The sequence below is a fragment of the Apis cerana genome, linkage group LG13, assembly GCF_029169275.1.
Source record: "Apis cerana isolate GH-2021 linkage group LG13, AcerK_1.0, whole genome shotgun sequence".
Taxonomy (NCBI): Eukaryota; Metazoa; Arthropoda; class Insecta; order Hymenoptera; family Apidae; genus Apis; species Apis cerana.
Window position 1 is genome coordinate 4,521,933 of NC_083864.1, and position 24,824 is coordinate 4,546,756.

At 38.9% G+C, this 24,824-nt stretch overlaps 2 protein-coding genes and 1 long non-coding RNA gene across 4 annotated transcripts; 1 reads left to right on the top strand and 2 right to left on the bottom strand.

The window, feature by feature from the left end:
• Positions 1–274: 274 nt before the first annotated feature.
• LOC107998856 (prohormone-3) lies at positions 275–4,493 on the bottom strand. Its single transcript, XM_017058370.2, has 6 exons — positions 4,325–4,493; positions 3,792–3,989; positions 3,293–3,419; positions 3,063–3,212; positions 2,797–2,885; positions 275–2,710 (listed from the first exon to the last, which is right to left on the bottom strand). Exons 2-6 carry the CDS (start codon positions 3,963–3,965, stop codon positions 2,558–2,560), a joined length of 693 nt encoding a protein of 230 aa, XP_016913859.1. The 5' UTR covers positions 3,966–3,989; positions 4,325–4,493; the 3' UTR covers positions 275–2,557.
• On the top strand, positions 4,108–6,428 carry LOC114577673 (uncharacterized). The gene is made up of 3 exons (XR_009832363.1): positions 4,108–4,234; positions 5,448–5,672; positions 6,058–6,428. It is a non-coding gene; the product is annotated as an uncharacterized LOC114577673 (long non-coding RNA).
• Positions 6,098–23,521, bottom strand: LOC107998773 (serine protease filzig). 2 transcript variants are annotated; one of them, XM_062083685.1, is made up of 9 exons: positions 23,365–23,521; positions 22,491–22,691; positions 13,049–13,136; positions 8,252–10,752; positions 7,746–8,187; positions 7,468–7,654; positions 7,113–7,378; positions 6,885–7,039; positions 6,098–6,801 (listed from the first exon to the last, which is right to left on the bottom strand). In XM_062083685.1, the coding sequence occupies exons 2-9, from the start codon at positions 22,518–22,520 to the stop codon at positions 6,640–6,642; spliced, it is 3,831 nt and encodes a 1,276-aa protein (XP_061939669.1). In that variant the 5' UTR covers positions 22,521–22,691; positions 23,365–23,521; the 3' UTR covers positions 6,098–6,639. The 2 variants fall into 2 exon arrangements, with proteins under 2 accessions (XP_061939669.1, XP_061939670.1); XM_062083686.1 differs by lacking the exons at positions 22,491–22,691; positions 23,365–23,521 and adding an exon at positions 17,964–18,692.
• Positions 23,522–24,824: the final 1,303 nt, after the last annotated feature.

The window sequence follows — 24,824 nt, forward strand, 5'->3', positions numbered from 1 at the left end:
AAAATCACTATCATAATCTATAATAATTTTTCTTTTTAAATTGTTTGAAAAATCTTTTTCAATAAATAATTAAAAAGATGTAATCTTTTATTGTAAAAGATAAGTAAATACAATATATTTAACTCTTCTCGTTTATTCAAATTATAAATTATAATTATTTATAGAAATTTAATAAAAATTTTTTCAAATATTTGATTTAAACATTTTTAAAAGATATAATAAATAAAAAAGATATATTTTATAAAAATGATGAAAAAAATGAACAAAAGATAGGTTTAAATATTTTATATGCATCACAATTTATTTGACATTAAACTATTACAACTCTGTATTATAATTTTGAACATTACATATACATAGTTATAGACATATAATTATTTTGGAATTAATTCATTTAATGAGAGGTACTTTCTTTTAACTCCAGGCCATATTGCCTGTAATTCCTCAATGAGTCATACGTTCAAACAATATGAATTTTGTTTAAATTTTTCATATTGGAAGGAATTTACTATTCTATAATGTCTATATATATATATATTACTTTCATTCATTAATTTTCTTCTTCATTTTCAAATAATAATTATAATTATAATTATTGAATGATAAAAATAAATTAAATACATTTAGAAAAAAATTAATATGATAGTAGAAGCTAGATTAAATTAGATTTAAATTTCACGCAATAGATATTCAGCGACTTGATTTTTTATAATTGCAAATAAATCATTTCGAATAAAATAATCGATTAATATGAGATTACGCACGACGCATCAAAGAATTATATTCTGTTATAATTATATGTTTACGGAAAATATATGAATATATAAATATGTATATGATGTTTAGGTATACATATTGATCAAAGATAAAAATATAATTTCAATAAGATATATCTCATAATATATAACATTCACATTTAAAACTTTCTTAATGGATTAGGCATTCATATAATATATTAGAATTCTCTTATATAATAAAAGATCAACGCTGGAAGTATAATATCGTGTAACGAGAAATATGTTTTCTTCATTTTGTGTGTTTGGACTCTCGACTAGCATTAATAGCATAGAAACGAAGAGTTGTCCAAATTTCGCAACAGGTACTTTACGCATCAAATAGTTCTTCGCGACAGTGTTTAAAATAACACTGCGGTTTCTTGTAAATTACAATTATAACATTTGCTTCATTTATATTCTTTATCTTCATAACTATGTTCGTAAGTAATACTTTCTTTCATCATGTATGTATCTTTTAAAATCTTGATTCTCAGTAACATTTAACGATTTTCATCTATATATCCAGTTTTAATTATATTATATTTAATAGGATTTCAATAACATTTAATGCGAAGCGACCTCCACATTTTTAACGTATTCAATAGAGCGATTCCCACAAATAATATTTAGAGATTTCCACAATAAATGTTTAATCGAGTAATTTTAACATTTGAATAAGTTTTTCTACTAAAAGTCTACATACATACGTATCTCTAATAATTTAGAATCTATACTAGACAAAGCAAAACTTTATTGCTGTATCTTTTAATTTCTTCCTCGATTCATGTTAATCAAAATGTTTTGCTTTTGGTTACAGTATTACTTATATGTTAGTAATATAATTACGTTTGTTAGACACCGACGAAGATTTTGAAAACTCTTCAGATTAAATATTCGATAAAATCGAGCGAATTCTCATACGCGATTCACGTGTGGACGTTAACATTTATCTAATAGTGTAACATCACTTCAATATTTCAACTTTTCCTCGTGAAAAATATATAATTCTATCACTGGTATCAGGATATTTGATCTCTTTCTGAGAATTAGAAAAATTAAAATATTTTATTTTCTGTGCGTTTGAGTAATTCGAGTAGATATCTTAAGAGTAAATTTAGGGAACTTTATTCAGGAATCTTTTAAGATCGTAGATTTCGATAATGAAATAAAATGAAATAAGTACAGAGTGAAACAAATGAAAGCTATTTTTTTAACTCTGAATAAAATCAATTTGTAGAATTATGATTTTACAATTAATAGTAAAGTACAATTTTTCTAATATTTCTATCATTATTATCATTTAGATCCGAGCTATTCAATTCCTATCTATTTTGTAAAATTTTAATTTCTATGTTTAACCAGACGAGTGGGAAAAAGTAAGAATAGTAAAAGAATGGTAAAGAGGAAACTTCTCTTCTATCACACATCCAGTACGCATTATTCATCGATTATTAAATTCAATTTTTGAAAACACGCTGTATAATTCTTTTCATTAATATTTAATAATACCTTATAATCTTATAAGACGGACTATTCTGATATGTATCGTATTTTTTTCAGTCGTAATATTTGGAAGAAAACAATCAAAAAGCGCGTTTGTGATTTCTCCACTCTTGACAGACTTACGAACATCGAAACAATTTAGGAAATTTCGAAATAACAGACTTATATCTTAAATTTTTTCTCGTTTTTTTTTTTTTTCAGTGTAATGACAAGAGGGATTTGATTTATCTAGACACGCCTTTCATTCTCACCAGTTCATAGGAGGAACAATATAGCTTTTAGGCGAAGGGAGCCTTAAGGGAACGTTTAAAGATACGATTTCCCTGTCCAGTAATCCGTTTTTCGCCAGAAGTATACTGAACGATCGATTTTACTTGGTCCGTTGCGACTGGTCCGATGCAAACCAGAGGATCTTTGAAATACGAGCAAACCTAGTGAGAAGAAAGAAGATTCGTAGGGATGATAATCCTTCTGCGTAAAAATATCTCATGTTTTTTTATCTTTAAATAAAATATACCTTTCTTGGCGTTTGTCGATGACGTCTCTGAAGCTGACAGCATAAACCGCGACTGATATCGCATTCCCCGGACACGTTACACTCCTCATCTGCGTAATTAATTAAAAATGTAAGGATATTCTATATATTCAGAAATGGAATACAACGTATAATCCTTACGTAAGAAACGATTCATTTGACGTAGTTGCTTTATCGATTATCTTTGGATTTTTGCCGCGTAAAAGATATTTTCTGACGTCACTTGCCATAGATTTATATTTACTTACTATATAATTTGTTCGAAGTTATTGGCACCTGACACGAACGAGTTTCGCTACCGGCAACTTCGGCGCACATTAAACCAGTTTCGCAATCGTTATCATTCCTGCAAAGTTCTCCCTGTTTCTGCCCCAATTCAAAAACGCAATGACCAACATCTATAATTCAAGAAGAGGAATTTTGCATTTTGCGTCTTCTAAAATCACTTAACGACGGGGGAACGAAGAATGATAGTTACCTCCATCGACATTCATGCAAATGGAACCGGGACAACAATGCTCGTTAAGCGTACATTTTCTTTCATAGCATGGTATAACTTCTTCTAGAGAGTCATACGAATATCCATAACTGGTAGATAATGGACGCTTGAAATGAAATGATATTTTATTATTATTATTATCATTATGTGAAATGGAAAATAGAAGAAATGATGGATAGCATATATATATCTTTTTGATTTGTACATTAGAAATAAGATATATGAAAGAATTTTTCAAATTTAAAACAAATCATCGGATTAATAATTGATTTCAATGAAAATTTAAAGATATTTCCCCTGCATTCTATCGTTTGCAAATAAATGCGTATATGAAAAGCGCACAATTCTATGAAAATAACATATCGATCGTACACCGGTAACACTGCGGCAAAGTTGCAAAGCAGTTGTTTGATGTGCGAAGATATCTCGACATTGGAGAAAAAAACTTGTTTCGTTGATAGAAAAATTTGTTTCATACCTGATACAATCCTGATTTGCTTATATGATCACCGTGACTACCGTAGCCAAGATTCGATAACATTTCTGGGCTGAAACGATTAAATAGACCACCCCATGCATCGACACCAAAGTGCATCGTGCTTACTAGAGCAACGACGGTCAATGCAACACACGTGTACATTTTTTGTCCCATGTAAGTATACCGTTCTTGAAACCTCTGAAATTCAAGTAATTTTTAAAGATATTTCAAATCAAACCGTCAACATCATATAACATCACATACGAAATTTATTCAATGATAAATATTTTACATTTCCATTTTGAAATTAAATAATTTTCCCTTCTTTTTTTGTTTGCAGAAATTAAACAATTGACGCTGATAAAAATTATTAATAATGACAAAAAAATAACGGAAATGATGTTTTCACGACAGTTTTCAAACATTGGCGAACATTTTTATTCGTAAGTTGAAGCAATTTTGCAAAAAGTTTTTTTCGAACATGCAAGTATTCCTTTGTCGGTTTTGTAAATTTAAAAAATTCTCGAACTTACGAATTTCTTCACTTGCTAGTATTTCTTTGTAAGTAGAGCTGGAAAGATCAACTCTTGTGTCTTCTCGGGATCAACAAGTCCTCAATGAAGCTTGCTGGAGGACTGAGTCTGAGCCGTGCTTGCATTAGCAATCTATACTTCTACGTTGTTCCGGTTTCCCTTGTACAGGCTTGTGCAAACATCCGCGCAAGCGCATCCCTTGACTTTTTTTACGCACATGACCTAGGTACCATTTTATTCATTCAGATATTAAGCTCGTTATTTATAGACTTATTCCTCTCGTTAAAGATGAAATGGCTGAATTTTTTTTTTTTTACAATATATAAATTTTCAATACAAATCTTTGCAAGTTTATTGTTTGTATTTTTATATTTAATTATGAGAACGCGAAATCAATGACGGAACTATTCTGCATGTTTACCCTGGAAATTTTCCCGGAAATTTTGTTTGCCTCGTAAATGTAATTTCAATTTAATTAACAATCGCGCGTATTGTACTTGCAAATATCCTTGGGGGAAAATATGATATGTAAAAATATTTTTATAAATTCATCTTGAAAGAAAAGATTTAACGTGGAAGATTTTAACGTGGAATTATAATTGTATTTTATACAGTATTTCGTAACTGTTTGTTTAGTAGAGAATAAAAATTTCCGTGAAAATTATATCTCGCTTCAGGATACAGCAGCGCCATTCGTTGAGCACACTTTCACGTGGGTGTTTAGCTCTTTCTTCGTCATTCAACCTGAATGTCATTGTCTTCATCTCTGTTGGTCGTATTGATCCGGGATGTCCTGATGTTCCACAGGGCGGTCGATCCTGCTCTATATATTCGTTTCCTAGCTGGCTCGTGAATACTTGTATATGTAATGATAAAGAGGATGCACTTAGCTCGAGTAAAACAATATAATGTAGTGTCATTTTATTTTTACTTCGCGCGTTTTCTTTTTTTTTTCTTTTTCCTCTTTTCTTTTTTCTCCTTCGATGAAGAAAATTTCCTCTCGTTTTATAATTGAACGGCAAGGCAAAGAAAAAAAAAATAAATAAGAAATTTCTCTTCCGAGAAAATAAATTCTTTCTCTAAGAAAATTTTGATTTTATATAAATCTTGTTTATGTTTGCAGATCACGATTCAAGTTCTAACATATTCTTATCGTGTCTATGCACCAATACACGACCACCTGTCTGTGAAAATGCCAAAGTATGAAATTTACATTGCATGTGTAACAACTATTTATAACATGTAACAACAAGGTCTATGTGTTCCGCATAGACCTTTTTTATATTTATAGAGAACATCTAGGATCAAGATTTATAAAAATTGGAGAAATTAGATGTACATATACAATGTACGTGATACAATAATAATCGTTCTTGATTAATCATTTTTATTTTTACTCTTTATCGGGTTCAAACTATCGGTAATTTAATCATTCGCGCATGTTCAGATTAATTATAAAGTGTTCGTTTAAATATTTTCATCAAATAGAAATATTACGTACGTTAAATCTTGATCGTTGCGTGCTAATGCAACGTATAAAATTCTGAATTTCCAAGAAATTTCCACAATTAAACTTTTGCAACTTTATATTAACTCGCTATAAATCATCGCTAATCGAGTTCGTTCGAAGGTTCTTAAAAATGAGTTTTTCTCGTTAATATCTGTAATTTTTATTTCACACTTTTATATACTCTTATTCTTATTCTTTTTCTAACTCTCGTTCTTTTTTTCAGGTATTTTTCATCGGCGCGTGATAAGGATAAAAAGAAATGGTTATTATCTCGTATAAAAATGAGTTTAATAAATAACAGCCAACAACGAAATAAATAAGGCTCACACTTCGTAACTGTATACATATAGTACGTGTAATACGTACTCACGTATATACAATACATGGAACACGCAATACGTTCAATATTGGATACACATAAATACACGGTGGTGAATTTTCGTATACCGTTAATAAAATATCTCGAAATACTTGGTATAAGTATCGATTGTAACATTATTTCAAAATTTAAACAATCGAGATACAAGAAAATAATTTATCGATTCTAACAAGTATCTACTTGTTAAAAAAAAAAAAAAAAGAAAGAAAGAAGAAGAACGATAGAAGCAAAGAAAAATTATCTAAAATTGGAAATAGTATACGAAACGTATTCATATTCGTATTCATGTCTTTTTGGTCAATTGGACGATATTCTTCAATCTATTCCGAAGGAAATAAATTAATTCTTCCTTTGTACATTTATACAAGTGGCACGTAATCATCAGTGCCTGTCACCTTGTCCAGGAAATACACTATTCTCTGTCTTTCAGACCCCAGTGATACTTTGTAGCCAAGGTTTGAAGTAAGTCGTTCTCATGTATACACCTGGAAGATAAGGTGCAGCACATGTTATTCCATGCGATACCGTGCCTACTAAGAACCATCTTCCGTCTGGTCGTTGCATTACTAATGGACCACCACTGTCACCCTGTACGATTAAACGAAAATAGATGACGAATAATTCTCAAACACGAGAGAAAAAAAAAATGAAAATTGTTATAATGAAAATACCTCGCAAGAATCTTTTTGTCCATTCGCGTAACCCGCACAAAGGAAGCTGTCGAGAATTAATTTAGAATGTCCAGCTGTCTGGAACATTTCTTGACATACAGAATTCTTAATTATAGGCACTTGAACTTCTTGTAGAACAGAGGGCACACCACCGTCTGCAAAATTAATATTATTTATTAGGGACGTTAATTAAAAATGAAGCAAAATACGAACAAAAGTGGTACTGACTGTATTTCAATCGTCCCCAGCCAGTCACGGTAGCCATTCTACCAGTGAAATCTATACCATCATTGGGCATACAAATTGGGATGATGTGAACGTCAAATTGTATCGGTGATTCCAGTTCCAGAAGAGCCAAGTCACTCTCGAACGTAGTTGGATTGTAACCTCTGTTCACGATTACTCGACGAACGTTCCTCGTCATGCTTCGCTTTGCTTCCAATTCACCGGATAAATCGAATTCTCCAAAAACGGCGACCAGTGTTGCCAAAAATCTGACGACGATATTTATCAGGATGATACATATACGAATGTGCTATTCGAAAATAAAAGAAAAAGCATCGAAAAATATCGAACCACCTACCCTGGTTGACAATGAGCAGCAGTGATGACGTACTTGTCAGTAATAAGAACACCGCCGCATTTATTTTTGGTAAAGAGACCCAACCAGGTTGCCTCTCGAACTAAAACTTGCCACGGCCATTCGCCGAATGTCGCTGCTTTACCACCGACGATCCTTCCAGATTTGACCAAAGGTCTTATGCCGCATTCTGTGAAATTCCATCTCGGATCAATCAAGAGAGTATTCAAGCCAACGAAGTCGAGCTCACCGACTTTAAGAAAGATAACGAAAGAACTTACGAGAACGAAAATCATTGGACGAAGCGATCTGGGAGCTCGTGGTGGTTTCGAATGCGCCGGAAGTACTGGTCTCCTCCTCGATAATCGTCCCTTCCGTGCTTGTCGCCAACGTTGTAGTAGGCCTCTTGGTCGGCCTCGGACGTTTCGTTGTAATCTGGGGTTTCCTCGTGGTCGCGCTGGACGCCGTGGTCGGTTTTGGTTTCAGAGTAGTCGGTTTCGAAGGGCGAACTGGTTTCTCAGATGATGCGAAAGGTTTCAAAGTAGTCGGACGATTGATCGACGGCCTCTTGGTGGTCGCCGGTTTCTTCGTCGTGATGTACGAAGGTTTGCTCGTCGTAGTTGGCTTTCGCAACGGTTTCCTCGTGGTGGAAGTGACAGGCCTCTTCGTAGACGTCGGGACCGACGTCGCGTTGGCGCGATTGTACACGATATCCTTGAGATCCTGAAGCGAAATTATTATAACATCGACCGTTTGAACGGAAAATTGATGACAAGTAAGTGGTTACCTGGAAATTGTCTTGCAACGATTGCATGATCTTGTTCACGAACGTGTCCACTTTGTTCGTGAGCACGTCGTCCTCGATGAAGGTTGGCGTTGGAATATCGTTTTCACTTAATATCTCGATGTCTGGATAACCCGTGTTATTGAACGTTTCGACGATGGTTGGTTTTTCCTGTTGCGAAATGGGAGTCGAAATATTGAGATTCGGATTTCGAACTGGAGGGAAATTGATCAGGTCGTCGGGCGCGGCTGTCTCCTCGTCGCAGTGCGGTGGCAGGGCGGTGGTTGATTTGGGATATATCTCGGTTGAAACGACGGGATCTTTGAATATTATCGTATTAACAGGCTCCCCTATATTCTCCTCGGTGAAAACTATGTTCGAAGGAGTGGATGGTTTGAGATGGAAACTCGGTTTGTCGGACCACGTGGAGAAGGTGGTCCAAATCGTGGGTCTTCTCGTCGACAACCTCTCCGAATTTGTCTCGGCCTGGGAGGTTGTGGATTTCGTGTTGTAGCTACTGTCCACCATTGGCTCAGAAGTAGTGCCGTCCTTCACGTTCACGCTGAAGAAACTGGTCGAGACCACGTTGTTCGTGGCGACGTTCGAGATAACCGTGCTGATGTTGTGAGTTATGGTCGTGGAAACGCTTGGCTTTTTCGTGGTGAGGGGGCTCGGCTTCGTCGATTCGATCGTAGGCTTGAAGATCACGGTGGATCCGACACTTTCAGCTACCGATGGCTTCCTCGTCACCGTCTTCTGAGTCGTCTCCGTGGTGAATTCCGTGCCTAGAGGGCCTAGGACGATGACTGTAGGTGCGGGCGGATTCGTCGTAGTCACTTTCGTGGAGTAATCGGAAGTCGAGACGCTGGTGAAAATTGATTGAGTGGACGGTCTCGAGGAATGCGCGTTCGAGGTTGAATACGAGGCGTGAGTTGTATCCGTGGGGATCGTTTCGTAGCTGTAATAATTGGACGATTGCCCCGGTTTGTAGAAGGTGTAGGGGAACGATTCAGCGGTGGTCGGTTGAGAAACGAAAGGGGGTTTCGTGGAGATTCGGACCAACGACGGTTTCGAGGTTTCGTCGATGCTCACCCACTTATTAATGGACGAGTTCGGTGTTTGAATCGTTGTTCCCGTGCCCGGTTTCGTGTCGTTCAAAATGGATATTATGTGGTTAATCGCTATTTCCTCCTTATCTATCATATCGTCCTTTTTATTTCCAGAGGGCGCGTCGTAAGTGATGGTCGGGACTCTAATCAATTCGTTCTTTTTGTCGCTTGGAATAGTCGTCATCGGCGTGGTCGTTATTTTATTGATCGGTTCATCGGCCTCCACGTCTTTGGTCGATACCCTTTCTTTCAGCGTGCTGATCATTTCGAAGTTATCGATCGCAGTCTCCTGAGGGAGGGAAGCGGTCGTGAGCCTTTGCGTGTTGGCGTACAATTGGGTGATGGGCAATTTCGACGACGTTTGATCTTCCGTGGAAGACGACGAAGATTGATCGGAGAATTTAATCCACTGCGTGGTCGATGTGCTGATGCGATGAGTGGTGTCGTCGTGCGAAGGCCTCTTAATTTCCGTATACGACACACTTTCGGTCACTTTCGGCCTCTGAGTGGTGCTCAAAGTTTCAGTCACTTTCTTCTCCTCGACGGTTGACTCGACGTTAGGTTTGAACAAATCATCGGGATTGTTGGTCTCGTTTAACATGGTCCCATTCTCGTTTAATAATATCGTGTCGGGCGAGGTGTGATTGTTCTGGCCCAATCCTTGGGAGAACAGGGCCGGAAGTTGGTCAACCGGATCGGCTATCTGAAGTATCTGATCCGGGCTTAGCAAAGTGGTAACCGGATTGATAATAGGATTGCTCTGATGATTCTGTATGTTGTTATTCGATTCTGAATGAGTCAACAATCCCGGCAGACCCAGATCGTCCAAGATATTCTGCTGACCCAGCAGAGCCGGAAAATCTTCTTCTAGATGGGTTACGTCTGGTTGCGCGGGTAATTGTGGTTTCTCCGCGTTTTCAACGCCATCTTGGATCTGCCCGATCCCGGATATCGACTTGGTGGTGGTCGAAGGGGGGGCGTCGAACGTTGAAATTTTAGTGTACGTGATCCCTTGGTTTTTGTTCATTTGGGTGGACGCGTGGTGATGAATATCCATCTTGACGGTATCGTCCTGTGACACGGTCATCCCGAGCGGCGTCCCGTCCGAATTTAACAGTATCGGAATATCCGGGACGTGATCGATTTCGTGTACGTTGAATATTTCATCGGTGCTCGGAACGTTTTCGACGTTGCTGCCGGTCAAAGTTTTCAACGGCAGTTGGCAGCACGCGCCAAAAAGGAAACCGTCCATACAAGCGCCGACCACTTGTCCATTTCGTCGCGAGCATTCATAATTGAACATGCATATAGCTGGCTCGTTTGACTTGACCCGGGATGGTATCGTTGGTTGACACGCTTTCGGTACTATTCTATATCCGCCGAATAATCTCCTACCTGTACAAACAAATTAATAATCGTTAATTCGTTCCATTTCGATTTTCCGTCTTTTTCGCGCGATAGCGGCTCGCGAAAAACAGCACGAGATTTTATTATTCGAATCGCGGCGTGCCGCTGCAATTAGTCTACAACGGTTCACGATAAACGAGTTGAAAACGAAACTAGCTCGACTCGACTTTCGTATTCGGAATTTAATTCGGAATTGTACAGAGATGCAAATCAGGGGACAACTTGTTTAAAATCGTGTTCCAATTTTTAGGGGGAATTTTACGGGGCATGAATTTGAATACATTTGTCGCAAATTAATTTTCTTTTCTTCTTCTTCTTCTTTGCGTTAATCCGTTGAACACGAGAATGCGTTCTAATTTAATGGAAATTCGTCGATAGGAAAGTTTTCGATTCAGACGGACAGAATTACAGTTTTAAACGTCTCTTTATGCCTTTATATTTGTAAAAGTCAGTATTTAGTGTGATCGGTTATGCTCAGGTGACTAAGCCATAGGCGAGCAAGCATGTAGGCTTTGCACGTGCCTCCTTATATGCCTGCATACCGCCAATATAATGACCTACTCCGTGAATCGTCCGTAGAGCTTGTCAGGATTCTTCCAGCGTTCCAGATTTTTTTTTTTTTTTTTTTTTTTTTATTTTTCACGGACTTTCGTTTCGTGTCGAACTATGTCACAAACGAGGTGCGAATGCCAATATTTTTCAAACTTGTCTTCCAATTGTCGTTAGATTTATCTTGATTTATTCATGAATTTATTATAGAATATCGAAATGTTGCGTTATACGTATGGGTTGGTTATTTTTTCCGAGAATAACTTGCGACTAATCAAATTCAATAGCGATTAAATAATCCGCTATTACGCGAAATTAATATCTTACAAGTAGAATACAATTAAAATACAATTTTTTGAAATTTTGTTGTTCTAATTGCACAATTATTACTTGTATCGCGTTGCTTATTCTAGTACGCGATAATTAGAAATTTTAATTAATAGAAATTTTAATTAATAGCTTAACATCGAATCAGATCGTAATATCAATTACTATCTCGGTTATCTTAAACTACAGTAGCATAATCGAGGTAATGTACCATTTAAGTAGAATAAAGACGATTGCGTGATACTTGGACGAGAAAATGGAAATGAGAAAGTGATAAGGATCTTGCGTGAAATGAGTGTCGGTATCGATCGATAACGATTCGTTTCAAACATTTCTTCGTCGAGGAAATCGATCGAAAATTTTTTTCTCCCCTTCGTTAAACCTGTTCTCCACTCCTCTAGTCTTGGCTAGTTTGAGATTGCAGTGTGTATCGCTATCGTTATCGATACACGAGCCGTGCGCGACGAAGCCACCATCGTGCCCTTGTTTTAAATATTCTTGAATATTTAAATGAAACAATATAGCGTGATACTTTATAGCAATGCTCGAAATTTCTGTCGTTTATTGGGAACAACGTGCATCTAGAATGAGATACGCACACTGCTATAAATACGCGTCTCGTGGAATTCACGACTTTCGAAAAGGAAGTGAGTATGTAAGTGGAATTTGGTGTCAATGTTGGTACGTGCGCGATTGGTAAAAAGTCACGAACCTACGTCTATAAGGGTACGTATATATGTACGCATAAACGGACGATATTCGAGTAGACTAAACGACTAAACTCATGGTGTAATTGATAATGGGTGAGATTAAAAAAAATTCCACGAATAACTCGGGTTAGAGGAAAGGCGCGTGGGAAGAAGAGTGCGTTTGTTTTATCGGGTTGACACATGCAATTACTGCTGTAAAAGACAATTGACGCGTGAGGAGGCACCGTGTTATCGGTTAAAACGTGTAACCATGCGGTGAATCGTGGATAACAGATTATGGGATTCCACGCGATTGAAACTTTTTCATTGACCTCCGACATTTCCTTCGCTCCACAATGGAGATACGTGGCGCAGCACGGGAAAATAAACGTTTTGCGCGGGATCGCGTAATAGGGAAACCTAGTTCTGGAAAATTTCCTGCCAACTTTCCTAATGGATTGAAATTTATCGCGTCGTTCTTTCGATTAGAAGATGCGGGGAGAAAAGAATTGGAAATTCTTGGAATTCATATATATATATATGTATAAGAGGATTTATCATACTTAATTTATTATGCTTAAATTTATTTAAGTGGAAGTTACGTACGATGGTTAACTGCGAACAATTAGGATTAGAGATCACGATCCATTCGTACGTCGGGAATTCGTTAGTGTCGATTGATTTACGCCTAGTTTCTCGTTACATAATGTAATTGTTACCTGTGGCTTCGGGCACGTAAGAGCGTGAAACGACGGACATAGAAGAAAGGATGACGAGTAATAAATGGATACTCTTCCCGACAGCCATCTGTAACAAAAAGACGTGTGAAAATTATCAAACGATTCATTCGGCAATTAGGGGAACGTCTAAACGATTTTATAAACGGCATGATATTTCTAATATAAGAACGAGATGCGTGATATATTGATCGTTATTTTAAATCAACTTGCATTACACATATATATAACAGTGTTTCGTAACGGTACAAGAAATTAGTATCGTGCGTGCGTCTCGAAAGCTACGCATTATAAACGAATTTATACCCTATTTTAATTTCCAACTCACCTTTCGGTTAATCCGTTAAAGATAAAGGATAAAAAATTTTTGACCCACGATTTAATAACCGCGTTATTTTTTCACGTACACGGTGTATAGTATTTATCAGTATCGTGCTCGAAGCAAGACCGATAAGAGGAGGAGCGAGATCATTTTCTTCCTTCCTAACGAGACAATTAGACGAGCGGATTCTGGAACGAGTAATAAAGCAAAGATAGCATCGAGATTCGAAGAAATGATCAAGGGTTTTATATATCATCGCTCCGCTCTCTCGGTTTTCCTCATCTCACGATACTTTCCGAGATTTACACGCTCACGTGCGTGTCTCGAAGGTGAGCGCACACGGTATCCCTTCGTGTCCCGAAATCCCGTTATACAGTCAGTCGGTTCAGAGAGGCGTCTCTCTCTCCCGTATCACGGCTGCGTAATGCTAAACAGAGAAGCGGGGAACGGCGATGATGATGAAGAAGAGTGATGAGAAAACAAGGAGGAAGAGACCGCTCTTGCGTTCATCTTGGCGAAGAAAGAGAGGAAAGGAGGCCGTGAGAAGAGGACGAGGAGAGCGAACAAACCGATTGCTCGAACGTTGCTTCACCGAGCCACCGGTAACCTAGTTACCAATTCCCCCTCACTGTCCTATTCTCTTCCTCCTTCCTCTGACCTTCTTAAGAATTATTAAATTCGATCCCGTGCGTAATTCAATGATCCGTCGTTCGTGCAAAATCGATCAAACAAATGCGTTCCAACACGACGGTTCCTATTTCGCGCCTAAGGAATTACATTTCACGTTTCTTTCCTTCGTTTCTTTTTTTTTTTTTTTTCCTTTCTTTAACACGCTAATGCGTTTCTTCTTCTCGACGAATAGTGGAGGAACAGAATACGGGAGGAACAGAAATTCAAGAGTGGAGGAAGATACCGGTACTGGAAATTATCAATTCCTCGTGTTATCCATTGACTTCTTTTTTTCTCCGTCCTGGAATGTCATTACACGCACGCAACGCTTATATATATATGTATATGCATATACATAAATGCGGGAACCGCGACAATTCATTGGAAATTCGTTTTCTATCGGCCGGTAATCACAAACGTCATGCAAAATTATGTAGAAAGTTCATCCTTTCCTGGTATTCAGGACATTATCTGGTATCAGGTCCGTGTGAACCCTGCACCGGGTGCAACGTTCCGATACCATGATCTCACGGAGAAAGTATCGTTTCGACTTGGCAAAATCGATTACACGATCGTTATGAGATACCGCGAATAATTTCACGGTGTACCGTTGATCTTCGCACGCCGAACAGGATTTCAAGCTGATAACGCTTTGACAATAATTCCCTTTCGTTCGTCGTTTCGTTCACTCGCGAGCTGTGCACGCGTGTAAATACGCGGAAGTCACTTTCCTTCGAATCGTTCCGTTTCTCGGGCTTGTTGGTTTCAAGTTAATTTCGATCGCGACAAAAACGGAGAAGAACTTGGGAGAACGAGATGAGGGCAATTATCGTTAACGATCTTTTCTTTCGTTTCTGCCATAGTACGATTAACAGTTGGTTAACAATCGGTTGGTTAAAAGAAAGAAAGAAGGAAAGAAAGAAAGAAAGAAAAAAATGTCGACTAAAGAGACGCGGCAATAGATTTAACGAGACTTTTACTTGTTACTTGTGTGTCATAGATAATTTCGCGTGACCAATCGTCCAATATAATTTTTGCATATGCGGCGAGAAGAGATTAAAAGGCGAGACGAATTTTATAACACGGATGAATGAAACGACTGTTGCGATAAATTATAGTTCGAAGCTCGATTTCGCGTAAAATTTCACACACGCGCGCCAACACACGCGCACAGGTACACGCGTAACCCTGCAAAAGGATAGATCACCGTTACTTCAATGGAAAATCATGCATTTCCTTTAAACGCGCTTGAAACGGCGCTTCAAACCTGCTCGACAAACTTTCAAATGCAAAGAACAAATCCTATACAGATTTCAATAGCGTACATCCGGGTACGGTATTATTGCACATGTTAATATTTCTCAAATCGATCATCTGGCGAGAATCGGTTGGACGAGAAGAGGAGGGGACACCCTGTATGCGCGCCAAGATCCGGACACGGTCACGATCTCCTCGCAGTTCGCGCGGCGGATAAAAGAGTTGACTCCGAGTACCTCGAAAATTCTTCGCCGTTCATTGGCCGTTCGTCAGTAGTGCGAGGAACAACTTCTCCTGCCGAACACACGAGCGCGTGACTACAGGTATGCATAGGATTCTGCGCGCACACGTAAACTTGGGAGAAAGCTCGGTTCGACTCTTCTTCATTATTGGATCTGGGTGACCCGATTGGCTTGCCCTCGTCGAGAAATTTCCTCGTCATCGTCATCGTCATCGTCCTCGTCGTCGCCCTCTTCCACGCTCCACCTTCTTTCTTTCCTTCGAATCCGATCGAGCACAGCTTTTATTAACGATCCATCGTCATATCTGTCATCGTTGGCGGAAATCTGTTTGCATTTTAATCTCGATCGAAACGCGAACACGGTTTTGTTGAATCATAATAAAATGATCGACGATCGGTTTCGTTCCTCGAGGGAGAGAAGAGTATAAACGGGAATTGGAAACGAATGAACGAGGGATATTTTGAAAGGATACCGAGGAGGATGCGCTTTCACTGAGTCACATCGCATTGATCGTTCGTGCAAAACCGATCGCCGCCTCCGCCTCCGGTTCGACTCGAGCGATCGTTGTACGCCTATCTTGCTCGCGAATTGACGAAAGCGAAAGCGATGAATGATTGCATTTCGCATCGAAAATGTAAATAATATCGAAGGAACAGTTGGAGCGATAGGAGCAAAGACGATCGTATAAATCGGAGTGGAAAGAAATTATTCCATGACCACTTTCTTCGCATCGCGCGTGCCGAAATAAAGGTGTTCAAAGGTGGAACAAGTTGGAAAGGGACAGTGCGCCGTCTGCATTTTAAGAGGACGGCCGAAAAGTGGCCGGCCGAATGTAGGACGAGGAAGAGCAACGAGAACAAACGCATTAACCTGGCTAATCCACGTTAGTCACGCTGACAGAAGCCGATCATTATAAACTCGTACTTCCTCGATAAAGTAATAATTACGGGGGGAAATAATAAGTGCGTTAAATCACATTACACGCAACTTGTCACGAGTCTACGCTTTTTCTCTGTTATTTTGCGTTATCCGTGCAATTTAGACTTCTGTGTTCAACGTCGGAACGCACATGTAACATCGAACAACGTATCATTTATTCGATGCGGCGTGCAACGCTTATCAATTGCGAAACATTTTCATTATCTATCCTCGGCCGATCCTCTCCCGGATTCGGTTGCTCCGTTTGGAATGAGGAGGAGCGAGGGAATCAGCGTTAAACGTACAAATCAACGACTAAGATTGGAAAGAGTGACACGAGGCCGTCTGTGTGCTGACAACCGTTACCAACTTACCACTACCTGGTGCTGTGGCATACCTAACTTAGGTACGCACACGCAGCTGCGCGCTTGTACTACTCGAAGCTATGTGTCAGACCGCCACTCGGGGTCAACGCGAGGAATCTCATTCTCTTCTCTTATTCGCGTCTTTTTCAAAGTTTCACGCGCAGTCGCGCGAGATCACGTTCGACGGGGAAGTAAATCGGAACAACAACGGAGTTATCTTTGACAATCGAACCATTCCTCTGATCGAAAGGATCGTTGTTCTCGCGACGTGATTCGAAGATTGATTTTTCGATATTTACGAAATTCGTGGAAATTCGGGAATAGATCGAGGAATCTGGAAATTTTAGTCGAATAATAAAATAAAAGCAACCGTGTTGGAGCGTTCGTTGAAAAATTATAATTCGACTCGGCCGTTTAATCTCGAGAAATGGGATTTTAAAGAGGTACAACGTGTGTAGGTAACGACGCGTGGATGAGATCACCGGGAATGGAGCATCAGAATGAAGAAAGAAAAGAGAGGGGAAAAAAGGAGGAATAAGGATGCGGTGAAGCAGCGGAGCATGCCAAATGATCTTCTATGTATATCGCCCCGTTTACTACGGGCCAAAGTCGGAAACCCAGCTTTCTCCTGCCTCCACGGTCAGGTTACCTTGTGTACGATCGTACCGATTCCTGATCACGTCCTGGTTCCGATAAACGATACTACGATTTCAGATTGACCGATATTTTTTTTCGTCCTTGCTACTATCAAACTTTCTACATTAATTAATATTTATCGCATTGTTTCTCGCATTCTATCGACGTGGAACGGAAAGCACGTTGGACCCAGCAAAGTGTCACTTGTGAATCCGTCCACGTGAACCAAGATCGAGGTAGCTCGATGCGTGAAGCGGAGCTGCGCGCGATCATCGATCCAATATAAAATTAATCGACAAATTCGTTCAAAATTGTCTCGATTATTTGCGCGCTTCGTTTAAAAATTTACACCGATATATATATGTATATATGTATGTACACGTTTGCACTCATAAGCTTAATGCTAAAACGAATACGTGGAAATTGTTGTCGAGAATGTTAGCGAACGAACCTTTCGAATCCTTTGATCTTTAACGAGCAACACTTACCGTGTTAACGTATTAACCGTGATACGTTGGCCGATTCGTCAGACTCGTCTCATAACGTTGCCTTAAATCCTCTGGCCGGAAGCCCCTGGTCGATCGGTTTCCCCAAAAGAAGAAAACACGACCCTCTCTCACGTCACGTCACGAACGTCTCTCGCCAAGTTCACACGTTCTCACCCCGATTTTTCCGCGCGTCGCACTTGGTCACACAACTTCCTCCACTTCCCTTTCCTCGATCCCCTCGTTTCCTTCGAAACGTATCATACACCAGCAACGAGTACCGAACGCCTGCTTCGGTCAGACAGAGAGAAAGATAGAGAGAAAGAGAAAGGGCGAGAGAGAGCAAGAGAGAAGGCGAATTTTCCGCAGGATCGACGAGAGGAAGACGACATGCACTGATCTCTAACAGGCGACTCAAACCCACGATACACCTTCGGTTAAACTCTCTATTCGTCGAAATTCGAAACGTTGCATCCGATTGGCATCCGATATACTCTAATCTGTGGAGTTGGGCAGGCGTTGGAATCGGGTATGGACAGTAGTCTATGACACTATGACGGAGGCTCTTACGACCGGCAAACCTGTTCGATCGAACTTTTCACGCGATCCTAATGCCGATCTCTTCCGCGCACCGTTCGCCCATCCGGTTAGTCAAGTGGATGGTGGCTGTCTGCCTGTTGCACCTCGTGCCGCGGCATGTGCTGGAATCGCATGGCTAAGTCATAAGCGGCGCCTTCGAACAGGGATCGCGCGATGATGGTGGTGGCGGTGGTGGTGGTGGTCGAGGAACGAGCGAAGTGGTGGAGGTCGATTATGGTGGAGGCAACGCAGCCGGGAAGACCGGCCGATCGCGACGATCCAAGTGGTGGGGAAGGGCCGTGTTCGAAGGCAAGAAGCGTCGGGCGTCATCGGGGAGAAGGAAAGAGACGGGCGTGGAGGAGAAGGAGAGACCGAACGAGGAGAAATCGAAGTGGGCCAGTGACCAGGTCACGTGGAGAAGAACGAGGCCCACCGCGCACGACAGCGACACACTGTCCTACTCATCGGGATCGTCGCCGCTCTTGCCTCTATCTGTCCATTCAGGAAACGCGTCGCGATCTACGTTCAGCCTCCACTCCGCTTATCCGCTAATTCGTAGCTGGACCGATCTGAGGGAGAAGAGGGAACGGCGATGAACGCGAGACAAATGGTCAAATATCGGAAGAAACGGTTCTTTTTTAATTCTTCTCTTTGGGAGGAGAATCGATGGGGAACGATAGTGATATCGTTCGATTACATATATATATTGTATATTGATGGAGAATTTTGAGACACGTTTTTATCTATTCGCTACAAAAAGTACAAAGGAGTTATTTATAAACGCAAAAGTTTCGACGAGAGTGCGACGTTTCGAAAGTTCATCTCGTGACAGGGGGGGAGTTGCAAGAAGGTGATTGATCTCATAGTTAAATGATTTCGAAGAATTCAAATTATACGGGTAAAAATTATGGGACAGAGCTAAATATAACCAAGTTTATAAAGGAGAATATTTAAGTAACTGGTTTCCTTTGTTTAAACATATCTGGCAAATAGAAGATTTCTCTTGCAAGTCGTTTGGCAAAAGGAAACGAAGGTTCTTTTATATCCATTTGCTGATTAATGTGATGGTAATAATTTTAAATAAATTACACAAAATAACTTTCAGAAGAATTATTGGATTTTGTTGATTAAATTGATTCGAAATTTCCATTCATTATCTTCGAGATAATCGTCGATCGGCGCGAGTCACGTGGTTAAATATTGGGGAATTAAATAAAGATATTAATTGAAGATAGTATCATCCGTTTGGTATGGAATATGACGTATTGATAAATTCATCCGTGAAATTGGAACAAAAGAAAAATTGACATCGAAGATAGAAAAAATTAACACGACCAAGAGAATCTCAATTGATCGAATTTCACTTCATTTCGGAGTCGGATCATTTATCTATGTCAACTGCTTATGACGATTCGTATCGTATATATACCATTTCAAAAACCGAACGTACGATTATAAATTAAACGCGCATGGAGGCGCGTTAAGAAATTGAAGGTGTGGAAAAATTATTTTTCTATTTTACAACTGTACGACAAGCGTATCGCAATAATTATCGTTTTGACATTTCTTTCGGTGAAAGAAACTCCGATAACTGGGATATCGAGCAATTTTCCACAAGAGAAATTTCATGTACAAACGTGTAAATTATCGAAATTATGTTTATTCTTCTTTTTTTTGCCGAGAAAAAGATTGGAATAATCGTTATTCGGAGAAAGTCCCGCTTTTCCTATCATCCCGATCGAAACTAAATTGATATTCGATACATCCAAGATTCGAAATCTCACGAGGTCAAAGTCGCAAAGTGTGTCAAACTTCGCCTTTTACGGTACCTTCGGATTCGCCTTGCGATTAAGAATTCCGGATAAGATCTCGTCTAACATCTTCGTCCCGTCGTCGCAACACGCGGAGAGCACGCAGTGGTGGATCTCTTTGGGAGATAATTATGCATTTCAGACGCGGCTACCGCGGTGTGTACAACATTTAGAGAGTGGATAAAATTCAATTCTTGATCGCGAACGTGACTCGGTCTAAGTAGGCCAGGACCTCTACCTTTCAGCGCACAATGTTTTCTTTGATATGGCATCCCATTTATTCAGAAATACGACCGGCCGAGAGTGGATATAATTGATTGGCGAATATCTCGGATCGAATTATTGTTCGAGCGCGCGTGGAAATGTTTGTAGAAATTTACGGATGAAGTTTAATGTATTTTTTTGCATCAGCTTTTACGATTTTATCAATGCGATGCCGAGACCGTATATCATTCGTGTTTATCTGTACAGTTATTTTTCTACATAAACACGATTGTCGAAAAGAGATGATGAATCCCCTCCCCGCCGAAGGAAATTATTCTTTCGAAAGATTTCTTCTTCTTTTTGTTTTTTTCTAAAAAAAAAAAAAAAAAAGAAAACGTTACACGAGAACAAATATTTGACCGTGATCGTGACTTTGGTCAAGTAGGTTAAAACTTACTTGTCTTTAAATGGATTTTACACCTTCGTGAATTCACAAAGAATACCGTCGGCATTGCGAGCCTTCGTAACGATTAACAAATTTTTCTTAATTAACGTCATTATAGCGATTAATTGGTTGTGGCATAAATAGAAGATCGTCGAATAGAATGCTTCCATTGCTTTGTGAAAATTGTGATAAATTATTGGTGAAAGAAATAGTAACGAAATTGTTACGTAAAAAGTAAACTGCTTATCTTTAAGCAGATTTAAAGAAGAAAGAAAATCTTTAAAACTCGCGAACGGACATTATCCATCTAAATGAAATACTTTGCGCGTATCGAGGATTTTAAGAAGAAAAAAAAAAAAAAAAAACAGAAATCAGTGAGCGCGTAAAACGATTTTATTTTTTTCTCATCCTTCATTCCTCATCGTAAAACGTAGCGAAACATTTTTAAGTGGCATAATTGCACCTGTACACCGCCATAAATTTTCGTCGATTGTTGCAATACCTAATTCCGAGTAAAAATCCAATCGAAGAGCAAAGTTTTTAGGTCGTGACCCCATAACCATAGGAAGAGACACCCGAAGAGAAGGAACGAAACAATCGATGGTCATGACCCAGGACACGCTTGACAAAACTAGGTCAGAATTTAGTTACGTCTTTTCACGTTCGGCGCATCATTTTTCTTTACCGTTGCTCATACGAATTCACCAGGCTTGCGCGACAACCTCTCTCTCTCTCTCTCTCCTTCCTCATCCCTCCTTTTCTTATTCCGAATTTTTCTCTAAAAAAAAAAAAAGAAATCAACGTGGTTTCACTTTTTTCCCAAACACGGCTGGCCTTCTTGAAAAACTCGACTTAAAAGAAATATCGCGAGCCGTTCCTTTCATCTCATCGGAAAAACGTAACTTATCGATCGTGATAAAGGATCAAGAGTCCTTGACTCGACTAATTATACGTAGTCGAGTAAAATCTCGGGATCGGTGTGTGGCGTAGCTAGCAGTAGAGCGAGTACTATGTGGCTGACAAACGTGACGTCATTCCAGAGTCTAGTAAGGTCAGACCATGACCCTGTCCGATTCGAACGAAATCTGTTGATCGATCAGTGGCGTGCTAGGGCGCCGACGCGCCTCGTCCCTCGTACTCGTCGCGTTCCTTCCAGCCCGGATAAGATCCTTCTTGCGGCGTACCACTTTTCTTTACACTCTGTTTGCATGCTGAATCGTAATATCACGCGATACGTAAATTGCTGCTTTCGTTTTGGCAAATGGAACTCGGTGGAAAAAGAAGGAAAGGAAAGGAAAGGAAGAAACAAAGAAGGAAGAAGGAAGGGGAAAAATCGTATGGGGAAAAATCGTATCGTCCACTGTTCCCGTATTCGATTATCGCATCTTTCCACGTGTCGTATACGTCGAGAAGGGATAGTGGCAGGCGGAAATTTTGCACGTTTTTTTGCGCGAGACGATTGGTGGGTGAAGGCCGTCAATGGTATCTTACCTGTTTATCCGCGCAGTTTCGTGACTTCATAAGGAAAAGGCGGAGGTAGCTGGTAGCTTTCTCCAAAGCCACTTAACCCGGTCCAGTAACATCCATCCATGAAGCGTCACGCCTGTGACATTTTCGATCGCTTCGTATCGGAAGTGTAAGCGCGGTAATCCCTTTTCAAACGATTACGTTTCCGTTCCCTCTAAGCCTGAGCTAGAAATCGATGGAGATAAACACGTGATTTTACAATACGGCGGCCGAGGCGTGGCAGGATACATAAAAAACTGCGCCAACAGGAATTACGAATGATTATTGTTTTCTCAGAGACACCACAATGTATTCCATGCGGTTTGTAACAGTTACATTCTTCTGTTACTGTTCCAATTAGGGGTTACACGGGGCCCGAACACGTTGAAATCACTCACTTTTCCATGAAATTGAAGTAAAATTATTTTTTCCTTTTTTTTTTTATTTATTATTTTACGTACGTTGTATGCGGAATAACGATAAAAAATGTTTAATAGAAAACAGAAAATAAGGAGAATGAAACGGCATAGTCGAAAATTAAAATTCGCATTCGCGTTAGATATATCAAGCAGTATTTATGAAGGGAGCATCTTCAGTTTCTTTTTTCTTCTTTCTTTCTTTTTTTCATTCTTTTCATCCTAAAGTCAAGAATGTGAAGCAAACATTTTGACAAGGATTCGTTTCTCTCGTCTTCGTCTTTTGAAAGATCGCATTGAGCAAGCATCATTAGTTGCTCAATTGACAAAAAACTGCATGAAATTTTTTTCAATTATTATCGGGATTGATTGTAATAGTAACACGAGAAAGCAAGAAAAACGATGATGTTAAATGGCGGAACATGAAGTTAAAGTTAACATACCGATGAAATGGCGTGAAAGGAGAGAGAGTTACATTCTCGATGACATCGTAGCACAATTGGGCGCGACAATCTGTTTGCCCCATTCGACCAAGTTTAAAAACCGCGATACTTTCTAGGCCAGGCCACTATCTATCGGCGAGAAAACCATTGTCGATTATATCTTATTGACTTCTTTTCCTTTTTTTTTTTTTTTTTTTTAATCCATATAAAAACATTCAATTATCCCAATTATCAATTATAAAAATAAAATAAACCTGACTACGTAGATTATAAAATTCGACATTGATAATTTCGACTTATCCAATATTAATCTTTGAATTAATCAATTTTAATCGATTGTTCAGGAAAAAAATTTTATATATAGATCGTAATGTTTATAAAAAAAATACTTCTGATCGAAATGTTAATCAATTGATCAGGAAATTATCTGTAAGTGCATTTACTAGTTTTTGAAGTTCCATATCTAAATCATATCTTGTTTACAATCGATTTCGCGTGATTTTGCTTTGCTAAATATTCGATAAACATGATAAATAATCGATCAAAACAAAATTTGAATATTAGATAATAGTTTTCGTGATAGAATCAATGTTTATCTTTATCTATCATTAATTAAACGCGTATATTTTTCGCGATGAATGTGATGAATTTAAACGAACGAATCGCAAATTAGTTGATAAGATCGAAGATCCTACATAATCGAAGAATATATATATATAAATCAATTATTGAATCGATTTTTCCAATAATTAGTAACAGCATAATAATGATAATGATAACTTGATGAAAATTCAAAGTTAAAATATTTTCTTTCTCCAAGAAATTTTCTTCCGGATTATTTTGATTAAATAAAAATCTCATCAATCAGAAGTATGTAGATCATACCCGTTTCACGTGGTTGTTTTCTATTATTTGTTACGATTTACGAGAGAAATATCACGCGATAATAATATATTGAAAAGAGTTTTTATTGGAAGAAGTTATCAAATTTCATGGGAGAATAATATTTTTAATATTCTATATCGAGACTTGTTGTAGAAAGTTTTAGAAAATCGTTCCGCTTCTTCGAACATTTTTATAAAAAAAAAAAATCAAGCCAGCATCTCCAATCATTTATTCCAATCATTAAGAAGATAAAGAAGATCTTGGACACGTGGTAGCTTCATCACTGCTATTTCATCGCGTTTTCTCTTCCCTCAAACACGTTTCACATCACCTGTTTAATTCGACGTGACACTTCATCAAACAAGCTATCCTATTGTCCTCAAATTTTGCACATATTCAACACAGTTATATAAAATCCCAGCCGGTGGAGGAAGTAGGCGTTGCGTGTAGGTGAGGTTTGAACTCTCACTTGAGACTGGTTGATAAATATCAACACCCACGTTGATTGCTCGAGAGAGGACAAACAAAGTGGATGGACGAGGAATTGCATTCGACAAACAGGTAATCACTAAGCC

Excerpts from the sequence above, each read along its gene's own strand:
- LOC107998856 (XM_017058370.2), bottom strand. The coding sequence starts at position 3,965 with ATGGGACAAAAAATGTACACGTGTGTTGCATTGACCGTCGTTGCTCTA. Across the intron at positions 3,213-3,292 it reads TTGCATGAATGTCGATGGAG|ATGTTGGTCATTGCGTTTTT; the intron begins GTAACTATCATT and ends CTTGAATTATAG. Across the intron at positions 2,711-2,796 it reads ATCGACAAACGCCAAGAAAG|GTTTGCTCGTATTTCAAAGA; the intron begins GTATATTTTATT and ends TCTTCTCACTAG.
- LOC107998773 (XM_062083685.1), bottom strand. The coding sequence starts at position 22,520 with ATGAAGTCACGAAACTGCGCGGATAAACAG. Across the intron at positions 10,753-13,048 it reads TTACGTGCCCGAAGCCACAG|GTAGGAGATTATTCGGCGGA; the intron begins GTAACAATTACA and ends TTGTTTGTACAG. Across the intron at positions 7,040-7,112 it reads CTGGGGACGATTGAAATACA|ACGGTGGTGTGCCCTCTGTT; the intron begins GTCAGTACCACT and ends TTAATTTTGCAG.